The 22,480-nt window shown below is 42.8% G+C and overlaps 1 protein-coding gene across 1 annotated transcript; it reads right to left on the bottom strand.

Annotated features, from left to right (window-relative positions):
• Positions 1-345: 345 nt before the first annotated feature.
• Positions 346-20,920, bottom strand: tstd3 (thiosulfate sulfurtransferase like domain containing 3). The gene is made up of 4 exons (XM_084336897.1): positions 20,669-20,920; positions 12,456-12,653; positions 10,676-10,835; positions 346-10,131 (listed from the first exon to the last, which is right to left on the bottom strand). Exons 1-4 carry the CDS (start codon positions 20,796-20,798, stop codon positions 10,074-10,076), a joined length of 546 nt encoding a protein of 181 aa, XP_084193023.1. The 5' UTR covers positions 20,799-20,920; the 3' UTR covers positions 346-10,073.
• Positions 20,921-22,480: the final 1,560 nt, after the last annotated feature.

Genomic DNA, 22,480 nt, shown 5'->3' with positions numbered 1-22,480 from the left:
ACTGTTATTAGAAATGACACATTAAACGTACTCACTAATAGTGTTTATCAAATATATGTACAGTGATACAGGTATAAAGACACTATGGTAGTAAGTCGTACTGGCCAGTGGTATAATTCCTATAACACACTCCTGCGCGTGATGTAATGCTTAAAGAGTAGGTAAGGTACAGTATATGTAGATATAGATATAGTATCTAGATATGTAAAAATTATATGCAGGTACAGTATATAGTACAGACAGATGTGGATAAATATATATATACGGTAAACATAAGAAACTACCAACCACTGCCCTCAGAAAATGCCACACAATAAAAACGCACTGTTAATCAAAAAGGTTATGTTCTTTATTTAATGAAGTTGGCAACTACAATGATCTGTGCAAGAATGAATATAGCACTGAATATTTACAATACATCAACCTGAAATGTCTGTTGTATTTTTCACATCAAGACTGAATTAAACACAGTTTAAAGTAATTTGCATAGATTGTCTGGAAAGAAAAGAAACCAGGAGTAAGATACTGAGGAAGGAAATATTCTACTGTGTTAGAGCTGAACAATATAGACAAAATATCATATTGTGATTGTTTTATCAGATGTTGTGATTGGAATATGACTTGGGTATTGTGTTAAAATCTACATCTCCTCTTCATGTCTTTTAAAACTCCCCAGTAGCGTATTGTAGGAATGCATTTAGCTGCTATGTAAGAGTTACCCTATAGCATTTTTCACATCAATATAAATTTGATATATTGTTCAACCCTACATTGTCTCCGCCGTCAACTATCGGTATCACAGTACATGTTAGTAGGGGCTAAAGTCTCCATTGATTACATACCTACAATACAATACCCATGTGTAGGATCTGTAAAGGGTTTCTAAATAGCTCCTGAGACATACATTTGAAAATGAACAAGAGAAGAGACCGCTCTTAGTGGCGACGCCGGGAGCAGCAGCAGCAGCAGAGTGATGACGAGTGGTAAGAGGTATACTGTGGTGTAACAGTCCATCTGGTACCACGTATCTTTGGGATTCACTGAGTAAGAAATGGCTGCTTAGAATTGTGACTCATGGAAATCATAGGAAAAGAGTGAAACAGCATCTAATCTAGAAAGGTGCGCTAGATGGAGAGCAGATCTCCGCCTGCCTGCTATTGGAAATGCAAGTTGAGGCCACGATGAGACAGAGGCTAAGTTCAGACTGCAAATGACAGTGTGAACAACACAAATTACATGGAATCTGATCTTTTTCATTCTGAATTCAACACTGGAATATGATATTGGCCACATTTAAAAAATTATGTGAACAGCCAAACAAAATACATCATAGATCTGAGCAATAAATCTGAATTGAGCACTAAGGCTGGCAGTGTGAACGTAGCCAAAAAGGTCTCAATCAGGCGCTCCAGTGAGTTAACGCGAAGGACAATTTCCGATCAGGACATTTCTGATCAGATCGATGTTCCGTGCAGACTCTTTTGCTATGTTGGTCCATACAATGCAATAATAATAATAATAATAATGACTTGGATTTATATAGCGCTCTTCATGGCACCCAGAGCGCTTCACAGAGTCCATTATTCGTTCATACACAGTCATACCGGTGGTGGTAAGCTACAATTGCAGCCAGAGCTGCCCTGAGGCAGACTCACGGAAGCGTGGCGAATAATCAACGCCTACGCAACTCACACGAGTCCATGTGACTGGTGCAGACACTACCAATGCAAATGTGCTCTGAAATACGTTATGGAACATTAACTCATTCAGTGCCAGTCACGATGATAGTCGGGTTAACTCGCCATTGCTTGAGCGCCAATCACGAGTATAGTCGGGTTTTAATCGTTATTTCTTCTATTAGCGATATCCATTCATTTTCATCCATCCAGCCTGATGTTATCGTTGGGAATGGGTCTGAGCTCGCAAAAGGGCAAATACCGCCGCCTACGTTTATTTTCTGGGACGATCCGAGCCGTGCGGGTGGGGTTTAAATACTCAGGCAAGGTAGGCCTCAACAACGATGGCATTGAACAGTAACCCCGCCCGCCCGTCATTGTGTAACGGTCGGTAATGTGGTACGGACCTCCGCGAGCAGTATTTGGAATGGCGATCAGATAATTGGATTATTTCTTTTGCATTACATCAGATACAAGGTAAGAACACTATATATAAATTTGATTGTTGATCTGATATTTATTTCTACCCCGATCAACGCTGTCTCTGTGTGTGTATGTGTGGCTGTGTGCCGTTGGTGGCAGGAGGGGGGGGGGGGGGGGGGAGCCCCGCGGTCCAGGGCTCTTTTCCATCTTGCACGAGGAAGGATAATAATGATGATCTAGCGTTGATTTCAGGAAGATTCGATAATCAGGCGAAAAATGACGTGTTTTGTGTATTCCACTAAAGGGCTATTATCACGTCTTTTCCTGGGATTACTAGAAATCACCAAAACTATACTCGTATTCAAAATGGTATAAAACAATCCGTTTTGTACATGTTGACTGGAAGCAACTCACTGATAATCGACGGGTGTATTAGACCCATAGCTATAATTTAAGATATATTTTAAGCACTCGCAAATCTCGCAGTCCCCCCATTGATTAAAGTGGTGGCGTTCTAGCGCCATCTCGTGGATTAAGCTCCGGCGCTGAATGAGTTAACAGGAGACATGACAATGGACCACAGTGGGAGAGAGCATTAACCCTTTCCCCGCCAATAACGTCGTACAACGGGTTTCAAGTTCATGCGAATTCTGCTAATAACGGCGTACGACGTGATTCTGATCATAATTTCATATTTTCGCCATGGTATTCATATTTCACTCACGGAGCCTTGTCGGATGCTGTGTGAGCCAGCACAACTCTGCAACGCTTCAATACTGCCACCTGGTGGCTGATCGGCGAGTTGCAACCGGAAGTGGATCTCTTGTGATCCCGGTGCGTCTCCCTATTGCGTCCGGCCACTTGTTTATCGTCGCGGGACTCAATACACACACCGTGGATATGGATCTTTGCCATAACTCAATAATCTATATGATTTGGGCGTGTATTAGTAATATACAAACCGGAAATGGATCGCCTCAATCCCCACCACATAACTGGGATCTGTTTGCTCAACTCTCATCGCCCAACGGTACGAGGAGACTGACATGAGTTTCAGCGTTTTTGTGTATCATTTTCGATACAAACTGCTCTGATCAATATATCACCCATACTACATGAAGCATCTAACGACTATCACGGAATTATAAACGACCCCCCCCCCCCCCCTCCGTTCACCCGCGCATGATCAGTCATACCGTTTAGGACCATGTACAGTTGAAATTATTAATATAGCGTCGATCGGTATCAAACTGAATTTGATGATCTAATATATGCATTTGTGCCTATATCTCACGTTCTGGGAAATACTGCAGAAAACGATAAAAACATATTTATACTCTAGACGGTATTTTCGTATGAATGTGTGAATGAAAAAGTAAAACGTTCCTACATCCTGAACGATAGATAACCGATGTTGAATGGGCCATAGTAATGTCAATTTAGCAATACAATTTAAAAAGTTATAGCCCTGCAAAGAAGGTGAACATCTCCATAGACTTACAGTGCTGGCAGAGATCAAACAGCGATGGATATAAGCGTGGCAGAGAATGGGTTAAAAGTGGGAATTATTTTCCTCGTCTACATTTGAAAGCCAGGGCAGCAGTGGAAATCCTGCTCTCTATTTAAATGGACTGTTCATCAGAGTCTAGTGGGCCCGGCTGCTAATGTTATGTCACCAGTCTCACCTGGGAGTGATGATCTCTGACCAGAGTAGTCGTCTTGTTTCACCAATAGTGAACATACAAGACAGTGGGTCTCATTATCCAACGGATTTACATCAAGAAATTTGGTCTCGGGCTCATTTGAGACATATTAGGGCCAGTAGAGAGATTCCCCAAACGTCCCTAAGATTGGATTCGGCCGTGGCTGAGAGCAGGATTTACGAGTGCTGAGGGGCACACTTAACTTGACAGACTGTGTGCTCCGTGTTCTTAATGGCTTTATTTGGGAGGAATCATAATGATTCCTTCATGTCAACCCTACAGGCCTCCTTTGATGTCGGAAAAATAAATAATATGGATTCATCTGATCACAGGGCAGCTGGATGGATTAACCATATCTGAACCAGCTATTTTGGACAAATGTATAATTACTTTAATTACTCAGATATTCAAACACAATTATGCAATTATTGTGAAATGATTGAAAATAATAATTATTTAATGCCTTCTGTGGAATTTGAATTTCTTATTTGTTACATATCTGTTTTATTGATTAATTATACATTTGAAAGAATGCCGGTTATAGCCAACATGCAATATATCCCATTGATTGGTACAATGGGACAGACATTTGTTTGATATAGCTATAACCTGCATTCCTTCAAATATATCATTAATCAATAAAACAGATATTGAAATATACTATGTAGCCTACTACACCAACACTGCAAATGACAGTGGATAAATAAATAAGAACTAAAGCTAATCGCGTGGAAATACTGCATTAATATTCCATAAGTCTTGTTGTGTGCGCCACACACACGCACAGTATAGCCTACGTGTCTAATGAATGAACAGTAGGCTTATATTATTCTAATTACTTGTTTCATTAGGATTTAGTATACTATATATATGCTCTGCCCTATACATGTGTACAGTACACATATTAAGGCCGCCAGAGTCTGGCGTACCATGAGCGGACTGCATGGTGGACTACTGTACTACGGGCAGCACAGTATCTGTGATCGGTCACAAAGCGTTTCCGCATATCGGCCACCATTTTCACACGGTTGCATCATCAGTTGCATTCTAATGAGCTGGACAGCTCTCTCTTTTGAGCCACTTAAGACATCTTCCCCATTGTTGGGGAATCAGAGTGAACTTGTCGTCGATTCTGTCTCAGTCGGTTCCAAGATGATATAGAGATTCACCTATAACCACAACCCTGCTTAGTTTACAGAATGTTGTTGTAACCAAGAGATTCACCTATAATCACAACCCTGCTCAGCTACACAATGGGCCTCATTCACGAAGCAATATAAGAACAGATTTCGTTCTTAACTAGCATTTCTTCTTATTTTGTTCTTACCTGGGATTCAGCAATGTTTTCTTATTTTTGCTTTTCTCTTAGGCAAGACGAAATTCTAAGAGTGGTCAAGAGCACTCTTACCCAGATAAGAAACTCTTACCCAGATGAGGAAAAAATAAATAAAAAAGCCTACCATTGGTCAACTGCCCCCAAATATGACTTTAAACATCCAGAAATGTTCAATAATAATTATTATTATTAATTTATTATTATTATAAGTTATTGCGTGCGTTCTGCTTCTGAAGGATTATATATTGCTGTTAGAACAGTTAGATGCTCTGGCCGCCCAGGCCGTACGCATATTTAGAGATCGTCTAGATCAGTGATTCCCAATCTGGGGTCCGCCAGACCACAGATGATTTGATTTTTTTTTTTTTTTTTTTTTTTTCAGGGAAATATTTAATTAGCATATTTTTATCATCAGAAGCATGAATAGTCTCTCCACTACAATAAAAAATAAAGATAAATAAATAAACATCTAGACATGATTTTTGAACGTTAACAGTAGGCTACCGGGTAGCCGCTAAAACGCGAATCAGTTGACTGCATCACTTTCTGTAGCTAGCCTAGCACGCTAGTTAACTTTCTCGGCTCGTCTGCAGTCAGCCGCCAGAGGCAAAAATGTGTGACAAACGAAAAGGAGATGACGGCAGCTCATCTGCAAAAGAAGTTAGGACCTACAGCAATCGCGAAAATTACATCACCATGGGCTTCACTGAGGGACCAGACAAACGACCTGAGTGTGTGATTTGTGGAGAAAAGTTGGCAAACTCGAGCCTGAAGCCCAGCAAGCTGAAGAGACATCAGGCGTCTAAGCACCCAGAAACCGTTGGGAAGGATCCGGACTTTTTCCGGAGGAAAGAACAGTCTCTCAAGGCGAACAAGCCTGTTGATGTTAGAGTAGCATGGAGCAGGGGTGGCAGTGATTTACAGAAGGCTACCGAAGCCTCCTTTGAGTGTTCGCTTTTAATTGCAAAAGCAAAGAAACCGCACAATATTGGCGAGCAGCTCATCAAACCAGCCTGCATCAAAATGGTTTAGAAACTGTGCGGCCCACAGGTGGCGGATAAACTAAAATCAGTACCACTCTCGAACAATGTAGTGAAAGACCGAATTGATAAGATGTCAAGTGATTGCGAGCAGCAGCTGTCAGAAAAGCTTAGAAAGGGTCCATTTGCCATACAACTTGATGAAACTACAACTGTCGCAGACGAGGCTGTGCTCATCGTTTATGTGCAATATATCGAAAATGAGGATCTGAAGCAGGACATTCTCATGTCAGTCAACCTTACTACCACCACTCGAGGTGAGGATATTTTTACTGCAGTGGATTCTTACTTCATTCAACATAAATGCAAACCGTTCACCATTAGGGCCTGATTTGAGAGGATGAATACAGGATTTGAATATTGGCCAAAATTTTGAAATACATATGGTGCAAGATGAGATTTGTTGATTGAAGGCACAAGTCAAAGAAGCATAGTGGGTCTAATTATGGTGCATATGCCTGTGTATAAGCAGTTTGTTATTAAAATGACAAAAAAAAGTATTAAAATGACAAAAAAAGTATTTTATGGTATTTTATTAGGAGGGGGGTCCAGGAATTTCATCAGAGATGTTTGGGGGTCCCTGGGGGAAAAAAGGTTGGGAACCCCTGGTCTAGATCAGTGGTTCCCAAACTTCTTGTTTATGCAGACCACTAGATTGTTATCAAGAACATTTGCGGACCACCTCGTATGCAAACAGTAAAAATAAATAAATAAACAACTGACTTTGATCCATGTTCCATTGTCGCAGAATGGATTTGTTAGAGAGAGAGAAGCAGGGGTTAGTGAGAAATACACAAGAGAGAAATAATGAAAAAATGGAGGGGGGATAACAAAAAGAGGGGAGAGAGAGAAATGGGAGGCGCTCAATTTGCCATCACGGGTGCAGTAGAGCAGAAAGTATCCGCGATAGACTGTGTGCGTGCGCATGCATGGTCTGTGTGTGTGTTTAACAAGGGAGAAAAGACAACTCATTTGAATGTGAGATACTGTAGGGGGGGAGCGTGGTGTGCGGGAGAGGGGGGTAAAGGAGGGAATGAGAGATTGAAGGAGGGATGGAGAGGGAGGGAGGGAGAGACCGTTATGCACCATTCAGGTCCGGTAAGAGAGTATTGTTGAATGAACAATACAATACAATGTTGCTGTAACTAATGGCGCTTTTCCACTGCATGGTACCTACTCGACTCTACTCTACCTTTTCGGCTTTCCATTGGCGAAATTTGCAGATGGTACCTGGTACCGGGTACTTTTTTTTTAATACCTGCTTTGTCAAGGTTCCAAGCGGGTAGAAGAGGTACCAAAGAGTGACGTGAAACACTGCAGACCACTGATTGGTCAGAAGAGAGAATCATCACTACGCCATCATTGCGCTACACGGGGGACGTCCTGCACAAAAACACAAACCGCCATATTTAAATAGCCTCGCGACTACTAAACATTAGCATTCATTCTTTGTTTGCAGCGAGAACAAAGTGCAATAAACAAAAAAAGATACATTCAGTGTATTCTGCCTCATTTATTGATGAAACAAAACCAACAGCAACACAATTTACCACCAAGAACAAAGAGTTTAATCTCACAAAAAGATCGCAAATTTAGTTAGTTTATGTGACTGGGATTTCCCATTTTAACCGTTAGCATTGCGGCTAGCGTACATTAGCTAACAAGGAACTGGTTTCATAGCTTCATAGCTAGCTTCGATGTGTGTGTGTGTGTGTGTTGCGTTGAAGAGGATGTCACGGCGCCCTCGCTATGACGACCATCTACACTGACGGGGGGGGGTTCTACCTGCAGTGGAAAATGAAGTACCAGGTACCAAAAGCGAGTAGAGTCGAGTAGTCGAGTCGAGTAGGTACTAGGGCTGTCACAAAAAATCTAATTCTAAATTCGTTGCAGATTTGTAGTTCGAATTCGAATTTCAGTAAAAAAAAGTTTAAAACCGTGGTATGTTTGGTATCATTTTCAGCAAAGTCTACTGTTTTTTTTAAATACAATTAAAAAATGTTTAATGTTTAATATTATTATTATTATTATAATACTTTTTTTTCCGAATTTCTCCCTTCAAGTACGAATCTTGTGTTTTTATGTAAATTCGAAATTCGAAAATAATGTGACAGCCCTAGTAGGTACCATGCAGTGGAAAAGCGGCATGAGAGATACATAAGCACAACCCTGCTCAGCTACACAATGTTGTTGTAACTAAGAGATTCACCTATAACCACAAACAACCCTGCTTAGTTCACCTTAACACATTGGCGGCCATTGGGATGCGTCTAATATCACTCTAGACGACCAGCATATGTAAACAGACTTGCACAGTCCGTGGGGCTGTTTGTAGAGCTAAATCTATACTTTATAGTATTGCTATCTGTCCATTCTCATTGTCAATTGAGACCATAAACCGTCCCTTCAAAATGGCTTAAAGAAATAATTTTTTCATCAATACGTTCTCATTTTATAGCGCCGTGAATATAAGCGTTATACGGGATTCCGGCTAGGATATTTCCTGGAAGGCTAGATAAAGGGCTAATAGCTACTAACGTTATATCCAATGGCATTTCCGTTATACATAAGCTACAGTTAAAACTCAAACTGCATATGATCGGCACGATCCTCAAGCATGTATGCATGAAAGGGGGGGGGGGGGGGGCGGGGGACGTTGTTTCTTATTATTGATTACCAATAACCGTGTTCGTCTAAGTAGCCACATAGGCTGATCGGCTGGTTGAGTATCATAACAAGGCCCGATCGGGTTGTAATTTACATGAAAAAGATCTTACCATGAGCCGGTTGGATCCGTCAGACCATTTCCCAGTTATCGATCACCATCTGGTAGATCGATATGTCCATTGGCTGATGATAAATTCCTTTACTGCACACTGAAATCCGCGATCCAAAACGTATTCCAAGCTACAGGCTGCACATCCAGAATCCAGCTAACTGGAAACTCCATTGAAAGTAAAAAAAAATACTGCACCGTTCAGCCACAGGGCACACTGCATTATCGCGACAGCGCCCCTAAGAGGATCTGGCCGGTAATGCACTTTTTCGAATTCAAAGAGTAGGGTAGATCTGCAGTGCAGCTCGGCGACCTTGAATAGGTTATTAAAATGGAATAAAAGCCAAAACAACTTGCCACGGATATATCCGTCCTTCGGTCCTTTAAACATGGATTCGAAACACGGATATATCCGTTCTTGGGCGGGATTGTGTTAATGTTGTTCAGGGTGCCAGCCCTTTATTCATTATTGTTAATGTTTGCTTTTGACTCCTGTTATCTAGAGGTTAGTTAATTTGTACTTAAATTAATAAAACACAACATAAATAAATAAATAAAAGAAAACGTTTTTGGTGCATAGATCACTTCTATATTAGGTTACACGCAAGCATTTCCTGGTTGATAAAATGATGATGGTCGCCTAGGCAATAGCGAACATTAAAAACTGAACCTGCAAACCTGCTCAGCGACAATATGTTCACTATGGCATGTTGTACACAGGTGCCAGGGAGCTGGGTAGTATTGCGCTCACTTTATAGTGAATGTAATATGGACAATGATGGAAATTAATTCAAATAAAATACTTGTCGTTGCCCGATATTCAAGGATTTAGGTCCTGCTGTCAGCCTATGTGCCACGTTTTGACACCGGAGTGAGATTTTTTTTCTTTTTACAAATAGGCTTAATTGATCAGAAGAATGATCAGATCCGTGACTCTTGTGAGTTCTGTGATCTGGTACACTCCTACTATAAACCCTTAACAAGACCCTTTGTTAAGACCCTTTGTTAAGAGGTTAGAGCTCAGAGTAAAGTAAAACCACTCCCGAAAAGGACTGATCTGGCTTGATGTCATCTATATGAGATCTTTAAAAATGGCTCTTCTGTTGAGTCGTCCCTGGATCAGTTTAGCTGTTCATTTTTTGCCCAGTCTTGCCACCCACCAGCGTAATGCTGAACACTGAAATAGAGAAGGAGAGAAAGACAGAATATGAGTAGGTAATATATGATATCTGGTTAACTATGGTATCAAGACTTAATTAGTAGAGAGGTAAATATCTGAGGTTATGGCTTAGTAAATTAATTAAAGTTACATTTTGGAGCATTTAACTCAGATCAGATGAATATGAGTGTGTGGCAGTTCTACAATGAGCTTGGCATTCTGGGAAGGCATGGTTGTGTAATAAAGGGTCATTGACGCATGATTGCATAACACAATCATAACGTCAGAAACAACAAACGTTAAGTTATTTATATCAATATTCAGTCTGTATTTCTAAGCAAGACATCTTGCAGCTTCAATTTGATCTCAAAACAACAGCAATTTTGAGTATTGGAGCAGCTCTCTGGTATGTTGTTGTTAACCCAATGCCATTATTACCAGAATCAGACATGTTCCCTCTCAAAAGTGTTTCTATATAAGTCATTCTGCAACGTGTGTGTGGTCACAGCTCGTACAAAACAACACTGGTGCAATAATAGTATGTATAGTCAGTCATTCTCACTCTCTGTAACCCAGAGAGGCGGCTGTGTCCAGTGCTTTCTTGCTGCGAATCCCGGCCAGGCAGGAGAAGACAACGTTATCAGCCTGGTGAGGCATGTCCCCTCCGTACTTCTCTTTGAAGTCCTCAGGGTCTAACTGGAGGGCAACGTTCACCTGTCCCACTGCAGAGGTAATGAAACATGGCTGTTGCTGAAACTGTAACAGTAGTAGTAGTAGCAGTAGTAGCAGCAGTAGTAGTAGTAGTAGTAGTAGTAGTAGTAGTAGTAGTAGTAGTAGTAGTAGTAGTAGTAGTAGTTGTAGTAGTAGTAGCAGAAGTAGTAGTAGTAGTAGTAGTAGTAGTAGTAGTAGTAGTAGTAGTAGTAGTAGTAGTAGTAGTAGTAGTAGTAACAGTAGTAATATTAGCAGTAGTAGTAGTAGTAACATTAGTAATAATAGTAGTAGTAATAATAATTGTAGTATTTGTAGTAGTACTACTAGCAGCAATAGTAGTAGTTAGTAGTAGTATTATTAATAACAATATGAATAGTAATAGTAGTAATAGTAGAAGTAGTAGCAGCAGCAATAGTAGTAGTTAGTAGTAGTAGTAATATTAATAATAATAGCAATAGTAGTAGTAATAGTAGTAGTAGGAATAGTAGTAGTAGTAATACTAGTAGTAGTAATAGTAGTACTATAATAGTAGTAGTAGTAGTAGTAGTAGTAGTAGTAGTAGTGGTAGTAGTAGTAGTAGTAGTAGTAGTAGTAGTAGTAGTAGTAGTAGTAGTAGTAGTAGTAGGTGTAGTAATAGTAGCAATAGTAGTAGTGGTAGTAATAGTAGTAGTAGTAGTAGTAGTAGTAGTAGTAGTAGTAGTAGTAGTAGTAGTCGTAGTAGTAGTAGTAGTAGTAGTAGTAGTAGTAGTAGTAATAATAGTAGTATTAGTAGTAGTAGTTAGTAGTATAGTAGTACTAGTAGCAGCAATAGTATAGTTAGTAGTAGTAATAATAATTGTAATAGTAGTAGTAGTAATAATAATAGTAGTGGTATTGTAGTAGTAATAGTAGTAGTAGTACTAGTAGTAATAGTAGAAGTAGTAGCAGCAGAAATAGTAGTACTTAGTAGTAGTAGTAGGCATAATAATAATAGCAATAGTAGTAGTAATAATACTAGTAGTAGTAGTAATATAATAGTAGTAGTAATAGTAGTAGTTAGCAGTAGTAGTCATAGTAGGTGTAGTAATAGTAAGGGTGGCACGGTAGCATGTAACATGGAGGTCCTACTACTATTAGTAGTAGTATAATAGTAGTAGTAGTTAGTAGTAATAAGAATAGTAGTAGTTAGAAGTAGTAATAGTAGTAGTAATACTAATAATAGTAGTAGTAATAGTAGTAGTAGTAGTAGTAGTAGTAGTAGTAGTAGTAGTAGTAGTAGTAGTAGTAGTAGTAGTAGTAGTAGTAGTAGTAGTAGTAAGAGTAGTAGTCATAGTAGTAGTAGTAATACTAGTAGTAGTAATATGGGCTGGTTTGTGTTGTAAATACCAGACCCAGAGACCCTTATCTGTGGCCATGATGTTTACAACAGCTTATCAACATCATCTATTCTAGGAATGTTAGGAGTCAGTCTATTTAGTCAAAAGCCTGCATGGCCTGTGGTATCTTATAGAATGAGAATTTACTAGTATGTCCAGTCCAACATAGAAAAACAGAATAGGTTTCCCTCTCCCTCTCTCTCTCTCTCTCTCTCTCTCTCTCAAACAATGATGTTTATGACAGCTGATCTGTGAATGATCATAATAATAACTCACAGGGAACGTTGATGGACCCTGGGATGCTCCCGTACTCTCTAAGTTCCCAGGGCTCCCTGACATCTATAACCACAGCCGCCTGTCCGGCCAAGAGCTGCTTCAGCTGCTCATATGTCACATCATCTGGATTTGTTGTTGGCGATGAGCTCAAATTGCGCAACAACAAGAATTTTGACTTTGTCGTGGTGGTGAGGGCATCTGGAAGAAAAGAATACGATGCAAAAATAAGAGTCAATCTCAATGCCATGATGGACAAACTTGTATAGTATAGTCTAAGTCTACATTGTAGTGATTGTAATGGTTTAATTCACCCACGTTCCGCCCGAACATTCTGGAACATTTGTGATGATGTCATAGCCGAACATTCTGGAACATTTGTGGTGATGTCATAGCCGAACGTTCTAGAACATGAGTGATGTCACCGTATGATGTCATGACCAATGTTCTAGAACATTTGTGTATGTATATGTATTCTGCAATTCTCGCAGAGGATATGATGTTTGTATTGTGATTGTATGACAAGAGGAGCAGAGAAGAAGGAGACAGAGACGAGAGAAATGTGTTTTGAAGATGAGAAGAAGAAGAGGAGTGTAAACTTTCTCAAGTGTGGGCGAAGCAAGAATTGTGGAGGGCAGTAATACGCCACGATGCGTCTACACTGCCGGAAATTCAAATAAGAAGAAGAAGAAGAGTCAGGCAGTCGACTGCAAGCAACGTATAGCAGTGCATGTTGTATGCCCCATCACGTTTTTTGCCACCGATACCGATCACCGATCGTCTTGAGCCATATCGGCCGATACTGATCCGATATCGATCGTTTTTGATTAAAAAATTAATAAAATATTTTATATATATATATATTTTTATAAAATATATATATTATATAATTATACTTGTAGTTGTATTATCTGCGAGACATCGCCACCACGCAACAAGTCAAAATGCTCGCTATCTCCACTGTCTGTGTGTATACTCTGCTTTGATCAAATCACATTCAGCATGCCCTCAGCAGGGTATATCTGCGGCTCTGCAGATATACCCTACTCCCTCAGCTAGCCCCGTTTGTGACTGCGATGCAAGCCGGGGCTCGAATACGCATCGAGTCAATGTTATAAGACATTGATATCAGGAGCTATCTGTAGCTACTGCTAGCAGGCTAGATAACGTTAAGACAACGCTTCAGTGAACTATTTAGTTGAATGGGACATTTCGTTTTGAACAGTGAGCTAACGTGAGCTAACGTGAGCTAACGGAGGTATCATACACTAGTATTAGACTATTGCTGGAGTATTTGTTGATATCAGGAGCTATCAGTAGCTAGCCGGCTATATACCGTTAGACAATGCCTCATCATGTATTAAACTAAAAGTGAATAGTTGACTGGGTCATTTTGTAATGGTAGCTAACGTTAGCTCACGGAGGTCGCATGCAGGTTAGAGCAGACTATTGCCCAAGCTTGTTTACATGGGTGCGGGAGGGGCTGGAGGAGGAGGAGGAGCAGACGCCGCAGCTCTCAGACAGAACTCAGCGAGTGAGAACTCCGCTAAGAATTGGATCATGTTTTTCGATCGGTTTTGACGATCGGCGAAAATAAAGCATTATCATCACCGATCACAGATCGCATATTTATACTGATTATCGGCCGATAGCGATCGGTGGCCGATCGATCGGGGCATCCCTAATTTCTGTGCTTAATAAATGTTGTTCGCTCTGCCTCGAGCCACCGTCTCCGACTCTCATCTCTCGGCACTACAACATCTAATTTAATTTCAAACCTTTGTTTCAACTTGTGAGACACTGAGGTTACCCTAATTTACAGCGATGACGACTAGAGGAACCCTAAGAACCAACCAGTCATTTGAACGTGTAGAATATGTTCCAAGATTGAATTCCAACAGTAAGGGCTTTAAAAATAAACAAATACCAATACTTATATGCCTTTCAACCAGAGAAGGCCATCAAACCTTTTCATAAAAGGACACAGTGGTGGGTATCATATCTGTCACCAGTAATAAATCTGCGGGCAGAATGATAGACTGAGTCCAGAGGTTTAAGAGTTGAAACCGCAGCATGCCTAATTGCCTATAAATCGATCTCGATGCCATGATGGGCAAACTCAAACAGTCCTGTAGCCTAAGACATAAGACATATCAAATACGTCAGAACACACAACACACTATATATATCTATATATATATTTATTCTTACCGTATACATATTTATTCACATCTGTCTGTACATAACGATAGGTTATAACTATAACCAAGTTCTGTGAGTAATGGTGATGCTCAGCGTCACTACTGCACTGTACTTCACTTCGTGCACGTGCACTGAATAAAACATTCCACATGTACCTTTATATCCCAACATTCGTCTGGCCACACCCCCATCCGCTTACCTTCATAAGCAGGGGTGTGGTCACCTACTCACCTCCTTCCCAAGCTTTCACCACAAGGTGAGATCAAGTGCCGCAGCGGCGTCTGACGCTGAGCGTCACCATTACTCAAAGAACTTGGTTATAGTTATAACCTATCGTTCTGTTTCGTATGGTTCTCGCTCAGCGTCACTACTGCACAAGGGAGGCTGAGCAAGAGCCATAGCCCGACAAATGTACCCAGCTGAGGCCCCCCACAACCATCAGATCGGGGAGGACCGAGCCCCCCCGACCCTCCCTAATGGAGGATACCCCCCCTATTGGAGGGTCACGGGAGGGCGACGGACCCGACCGTGCGAAGAGGCACTCAAGCAACTCAATGCACAGGGTGAGCAGACCGTGGCTTGACCCCACGACTACACACACGCACAACCCGCATGCCACCCGGGAACGAACGGAAGGAACAATTTTGTTACTGCCCCCAGATATCACGGGGTCAAGAGCAAACCCAACCCCGTGGCAAGGCCGTAGCAGCGGAGCGCGAAGGAAGACCCAGACCCACTAAGGACTGGATCCCCTGGAAAACGGGGGCCCGGAGAGGTCAATGACGCCAGGCATCAAGACCCCACCAGGTGGTCACTTAGTGACACCGCCCCCCACATCGCCAGCGTATTCGGATAAGGCCCCTCCAAGAGCGGGCCCTTTCCCCCCAATAGCACACCGCCTGGCACACTGACCCTGCAGAACAGGCAGTCAGCATGGCCGTAAGCACACAAAAAAGGTTAACCAACGGAAGCAGGCAGCGCACCGGGGAAAACCAGGCAACAGGCTGTAACCTGAGCCTGGAGCACTGCGGACGAGACAGGCGCCAAAGGAGTCAGCTGAAAACAGCCGCCCCTGCGGAAGGGGCGTATGCTGGCGTTGTTGATCACCATGACAAAGCCTCCATTAAAAAAATCCCACCAAGAGGGGTAGAGGCAGAGAAGGCTGACATGATTGGCAGACGTCATGAACGTGCAGGGGCACACTCATGACTCTGCTCCAACACACCAGGGAACCAACCACCCTGTCGTTACCATATGCGTTGGTTGTTCCTATAACCCCTCAAGAAAAAACTCCAAAACACACCTGCGGGCATACACTGGCTATACCGCAGTACAAATGTTTCAGTTTTCAAAAAAGGGTTATCCCAGGCCTACGGTATCAACAAAACTTTACTTCGGACCGGGCCCGGCGGCACGGGAAGCACAGGGTTACCAGAGGAGGTCCAAGACCACCCCAACAGCCCCCTCTTCGCCATGCGTGAGAGAGGAGCGAAGAAAAGAGAACCAGCCCTAAGCACACCGCACTTGGTATTCCCAGGCGGTCTCCCAACCTAGTACTAACCAGGACCGAACCTGCATAGCGTCCGAGATCGAACGAGATCGGGCGTGTACAGGTTGGCATGGCCGTAAGCCATTACGATAGTGCAGAGTACAACATGTACCCAACAAAGGGTCTCCATAGCGCCTAACCCTGTGACACCCGGACCGACCTGGCATTTTCCCCCCCGAAAAAAGCACAAGTCCCTCAGGGTACCAGAACAGCAGATCTGCATCCCTGGTGGACAACGGGTTAACTGACCTGGACCAGCGTGACCAGACCAGTCCCACGTCCTAACCACGTCGACATGCCCACTCCAGGAGAGGGGGTAGGTATGCGTGTCGAACTAAAACATGAAAAGAGGGCGCCACCCAGACGGTCCCCATTTAGACCGTGCTCAGTGGCCCACCCCAAGGGCGTGAGACCCCTCTACCTATGTTCAGATCTATTCCGTTAACATCCCCCAGATATGAACGAGAATTCATCGAGAGAAACCTAGTAAACTGGAAGAGACAAAACTCTATCCCAGTTGCCCTATAAAAATGCTGTTTTAACAAGCAACCAAGGCGCACTTAGCCCCTGTGTGATTCTGTCACAGAAACACACCTGAGCCAGCACTATGTATGCGTCGAGACCCAAACACATCAATGGATAGTCTAGCAAGACACCAAACATTGTTCCTCCAAGTCGCCTGGGAGAACGACACGGAGCCGTCGTGCTTCATGTACCTTCCTCTTTTTATTCAAAAAAGAAAGAACACAGACCGACATGAATCCCTCGTGACGCCGTTGAGGGTAAAAATTGTTTATATTTTTACATCCCACCACCCTCCCATAGGGAGGAGACGGAAATCCCCAGAGAGACTTCCCACGCGAGCTGTATAGATTGAAAAGAATATATTGCAACATTGAGCCATGTAAAAATTTGGGTTAGGGCTCTCCGAGGAGGAGGCACTGACTGAACCAATACACACTCAATAATCGCATTGAATCGAATACACACACAATAGAGCAGGACCCATTTTTGAAGTTCTACTCACCTTGACAATCTGAGGAGGAGGCTCTGCACTCTGAGGAGGCTCCCTCACAGGGAAGGAGAGTCCTAACTCACAGAAGGCCCGAGTAGGAGCTTCGTGAGGAGGAGCCCTGACCACTCCCTGAAACAGATCCATCATATGGACCTGAACAGCTCACGGAAGTCTTACCAACAGAGACGCGCACAGTGACGTACTCTATGGCGGGGGAATTTCTGCGGTGCACACGCCCAATTTTCCAGGGCGTGGGACCAGGAAACTCCCCCCCCCCCTTACCCTGTAACGTGCCGAACAGCAACGTGACAGGAACCTTGAAGGACAGGAGGTTGTAACCCCTGCCCATCAAAAGGGGAGGAAAGGATTACCAGTTCACCCCTTTACGACCCCACACCCATGATATGATGTAATGACAAAAAAGAGCATGACACAGTCATAGTCAGCTACTACAAGTGTCTAACAGCTTCACACAGCTCATGTGCTAACCTGCTATCTGATTTTTACTAAGGAAAAAACACAGAATAGAGAGGGCCCCCTTAAGACCCCCGGTACCAGACTTACACATGTGCTTCTGTGGCCAACCTAACCCAGTTGTAGATCACAAGACACACACAACCCTTTATCACCACAAAAAATGGCAAATACACTCTACAGAGGAACGCCGTTTTTCATAATGAGAGAATACATAATTCTCGATTAGTATCCGCCACAGGCCTTGCTAAGCACACACGAAAAGTGACCAAACAATCTTTTCTTTAGGAAAATATAGTTTCTCAAGCGGTTTTAGCACAACCCCAGCAACCAAGCTAAGGGTTACATCGTATCCCACAACACAGTGACACAATATATTGTAAACAACATGTCTGAGAGGAGGGTGGGGAAGCCCCAGGGAACCGGGGGGAACACCCCTCCTACCTTACCCTTAATACGGCCAGTTGAACAGGTAAACCTGTTAATATGTGAACACACTGTTCATTGTCATTACAGGCTGAGAAAAGAATTCATTCTTCACTCATATGTCACTAAGCATAGCTTTATAGGTTAATTTAACCCCCTTAGTTGTGAGTACACGGTACATGAACACACATGATGTTTCTCAACACAACAAACCAGATCATTTTTACATCTGTAACAAACAACCCGATTTGCATGGAGAAGCTAATACCAGTGACAAGACAATTCACACACAACTCGCGTCGTATCCTAAATGTATTGCAGCAACACCCGTTTTGGAAAACATCGTTATTACAAAACATTAGAAGGGAAGGAAGAAGACGCGTTTTAAGGTCTGGTCAGGACCTTTCCTACCGTGAGCGCAGATCAAGCAAACTGCAGTCTGCTAACAGGGCACTGATAGTAAACACAGCATCCTGTGTTGACGACACGGGCAGCGTCGCTGCTCCACCCCGCCGCTACCGTTCGCCTTGTTGACGCAGTCCTCGCCGGCCGGGCTCCCGGTAGGTTCGACTAACATCCTCTGTCAAAGATGACGTCGTAGTCAGAGTGTTTAAAGCATGTTATAGTCTCAGAACGTTCAACAGTGTAGCATTAAGCTAACAGCCGATCGGCTGATAGCCACAAGCTAACGTATACCAGCCTGGTAAACACAGCGAGCTAACGCCGCAGCTAACAGCTGCGCGGCTAACAGCTGACTGGCAGTAGGCCATAACTAGCATGCAAGCTAACCAGCCAACACCTGAACTGTATACAATGACATAACAAGCTACACTGCCGACAGGCCGCTGTCCCAATCCCTTCCCTAACAGGGAAAAGAAAAAGAGATGTCAGAACACAGTTTCAACGGTGATCCAGACACACACGGGGCCCTTTGAGCATGGAACTTCCGATAAAGAAGATCTTATGCCCACATTTCCTCGTTAGGGTAAACTTTCATTTGTATATGAAAGATGGGGCCTACACGGGACAGAGAAGCATCCGCTCTAGAATCCTGGGATCACCAGAACCTAGCGCGGGCCACTAGATTAGTCATCATGGGCATCAGGCCAAGATCCTCCGACCACCGTTTTAAGCCGAGCAGAGGACCTTAGCCTGGGGTCGGCGTTTCGTAAATTGTTAGCTAACCCCCATAGCATCAACAACAACCAGAGCTCGCAATCAAAACAGTACCCAACCTGGAACCCACCGCTTCTCACAACAGTCGGTGTGTCCTACAGTCCAGCTGTGTTGCTGGAGGGTCTTACCCCATCCAGCCGCAGCAAGCAGGATTGTAGTTGGGAAGCATGTCAGCGGCGTGAGCTCCTAATACGAAAAAACCGGTGGAGGTGTAGAATGATCATCATCTTCCAGACACTCCAGTAACGAAGACAATATCGCCGTATTTTCTCGAAAATAGTGAGAGAGAAAATAAAGATATGATGTCAACGTATCTCTTGTTTTCCAACTTTCTTCTACTAACAACCTCGTCAAGTGGGGATCTACCGAAGGCACTTCCTTGTGGTGAAAGCGAAGAAGGAGGTGAGTAGGTGACTGACCACACCCCTGCTTATGAAGGTAAGCGGATGGGGGGGGTGGACAGACGAATGTTGGGATATAAAGGTACATGTGGAATGTTTTATTCAGTGCACGTGCACGAAGTGAAGTACAGTGCAGTAGTGACGCTGAGCGAGAACCATACGAAACAGAACTGCATATAATCCTTTTTACATATCTGTAGCTATATCTATATCTCTGTACATATTCCTTATCTATACTTTTACTAGTTACGCTGCTGGTCAGTACAACATACAACCATGTATACCTGTATCACTACATAATAATACTACAACTCTGTACATACATTTGATTAACACTATTACTCATCTATATATTTTATATCCAGTTTAATCACCTGTAGTACATTGTATATTACTACTGCACTTTACTACGTCAAATACTCTCTTTTTTAGACTCTTTTTGTATCACAAACAGTACTGTATTTGTAAATCTGGTATGTCATAAATGTATATTGATTGATTGATTGATTGATTGATTGATTGAAAAGTTTATTAACAGATTGCAGAATGGGTACAGTACAGTACAGCTCAATACATACAATTGTTAAGGGGATGCAGACCAGAGAAGGGTAGGGGGTGGATGGGGGACACTACACTGTACATTGAAATAGATGTAGCAGTACTGTCTATCTGTATGTCGTGTATGTCATTATGATGAATTGAAAATGGGGGACCCTGATGTAAACAAGACAAAAGTCTTTCCCTGGTCTGCATCCCCTTAACAATTGTGTGTATTGAGCCGTACTGTATTGTACCCATTCTGCAATCTGTTAATAAAGTTTTCAATCAATCAATCAAAACTCTTACATTTGCACTCTATTTGGTTGCCAAACTTATTTTCGTTGTACTGTACTTGTGTTGTATAATGACAATACATTTAAATCTAATAATCTTCTAATGTAATAAATCACTAGTTCTACCCTTCAAAACTTACATGCACAGCGGGAGATCGTGGTGAGGCTGGACAGTGCTTGTTTTGGGACACAGGACACAGCCTCAGGTCGGACACTGAACAGGACCCTGGGAATCCCACCCACAGACCTGCAACACCTCCTTAGAGCCATCGCATCAATTCCACTAAATATAACGACTTCTCAACCGAACAAATACAATCTATACATCCATATTTGGCGACTGGTAGAACAGCTGAGTAGCTCGCCAGTAGCACTGCTTACAAGGCACAACAACCACTGACCGATACAGCGACATGCGCATGCGTGGAAGTACGGGTCACACCAAGGACCCAACAGTGCCGCGTGATTACCAAACCAAGCCGCATTTCTCGGCGACGCTCTCTGATTGGCCGACGCCTGTTTCTACACTGGAGTGCTTTCGAAGTTGGTTAAGGTTAAGGTGCTCCCATAGTCGAGCAGACTGTACACAGAGCAGACTCCGCGGAGGTCCGCGCGGCTATTTGAGCTTTGATCTCAGCGGACAGCAGACCCACAGGTGCGAAGCTCCTATTTCCTGACGCGGGGACGCGCGGACATCCGCGCCGCTGACTTGGTGTCACACAAAACGCTGCTCGGCGTTTTGGTTGACATAGCCGCATTTCTCGGAGACGCTCTCTGATTGGCACTGACTGACGCTCTCTGATTGGCCACTGACGCGTTTGCCCAATCCGTGACGAGCTGTGTTTTTGCCCATTTTCACGTCAAACAGCCTGCAAACTACCTGGCGTTCTATCGCCATGCTCTAAGACAAACTCTAACCTTAACCAACTTCGAGTGCCTAAGCTTAACCGTCGAAAGAACTTGCCGTCACGCTCGTCTAATACAAACTCTAACTAGGTTAAGGTTAGAGTTTGTCTTAGAGCATGGCGATAGAACGCCAGGTAGTTTGCAGGCTGTTTGACGTGAAAATGGGCATTCTGCAATCTGTTAATAAAGTTTTCAATCAATCAAATCTGTTAATACAATTTTCAATCAATCAATCATTGATTGATTGATTGATTGATTGAAAAGTTTATTAACAGATTGCAGAATGGGTACAGTACAGTACAGCTCAATACATACAATTGTTAAGGGGATGCAGACCAGAGAAAGACTTTCATCTTGTTTACATCAGGGTCCCCCATTTTCAATTCATCATAACATATATGACATACATGACATACAGATAGACAGTACTGCTACATCTATGCATTTATGACATATCAGATTTGCAAATACAGTACTGTTTGTGATACAAAAAGTGTCCAGAAAAAGAGTGTATATACATTTGACGTAGAAACTGTACATTGGAGGAGGTTGGGTGGGTGGGGTGGGGTTGGTGGGTGGGGGCTGTACATTGGAGGGGGGGGGGGGGGTTGGGGTGGGGGGGGACACTGTACACTGTACATTGGAATACTGACAAAGCCATACTTGGTAATTTACTGTACAACTGGGTTAAGACATTTGTAGGGGCCAGTTTCGAATTGCAGTCTCCCGTAGGTGTTCTTTGAGAGTGTTTTTGAAAGTGGGTAGTGATTATTCCTTTACAGCTTTGGGTAGGGTGTTCCACATTGATGTGGCATAATTGCGAAACGTGTTTAGTCCCTTGTTTGAGCCGAATCTGGGTTTAACATGATTTGTGGAGCTCCCTCTGGTGTTGTGATCGTGGTATTCACTGACCTTTGGGAAGTATTTTGACATGTACATGGGTACCTCAATCATTTAGATTTGTGTTTATGAAACGTACCAAGCAGAAGCATGATATTTAACATAACATTCAATGAGTTAACATTGCTTTCAAAATAAACTATAAC

This window comes from Notolepis coatsorum, assembly GCF_963971535.1.
Source record: "Notolepis coatsorum genome assembly, chromosome: 19".
In the NCBI taxonomy this organism is placed as follows: Eukaryota; Metazoa; Chordata; class Actinopteri; order Aulopiformes; family Paralepididae; genus Notolepis; species Notolepis coatsorum.
The sequence above is the reverse complement of the archived record's forward strand: the minus strand, read 5'-3'. Positions and strand labels throughout refer to the sequence as shown.

Bases quoted from the DNA above. Each gene is read 5' to 3' on its own strand.
- tstd3 (XM_084336897.1), bottom strand. From the start codon at position 20,798: ATGGCTCTAAGGAGGTGTTGCAGGTCTGTGGGTGGGATTCCCAGGGTC. The intron at 12,654-20,668 runs GTAAGTTTTGAA...CTTTTCTTCCAG, and splicing joins CACGATCTCCCGCTGTGCAT to ATGCCCTCACCACCACGACA. The intron at 10,836-12,455 runs GTGAGTTATTAT...TTACCTCTGCAG, and splicing joins AGGGTCCATCAACGTTCCCT to TGGGACAGGTGAACGTTGCC.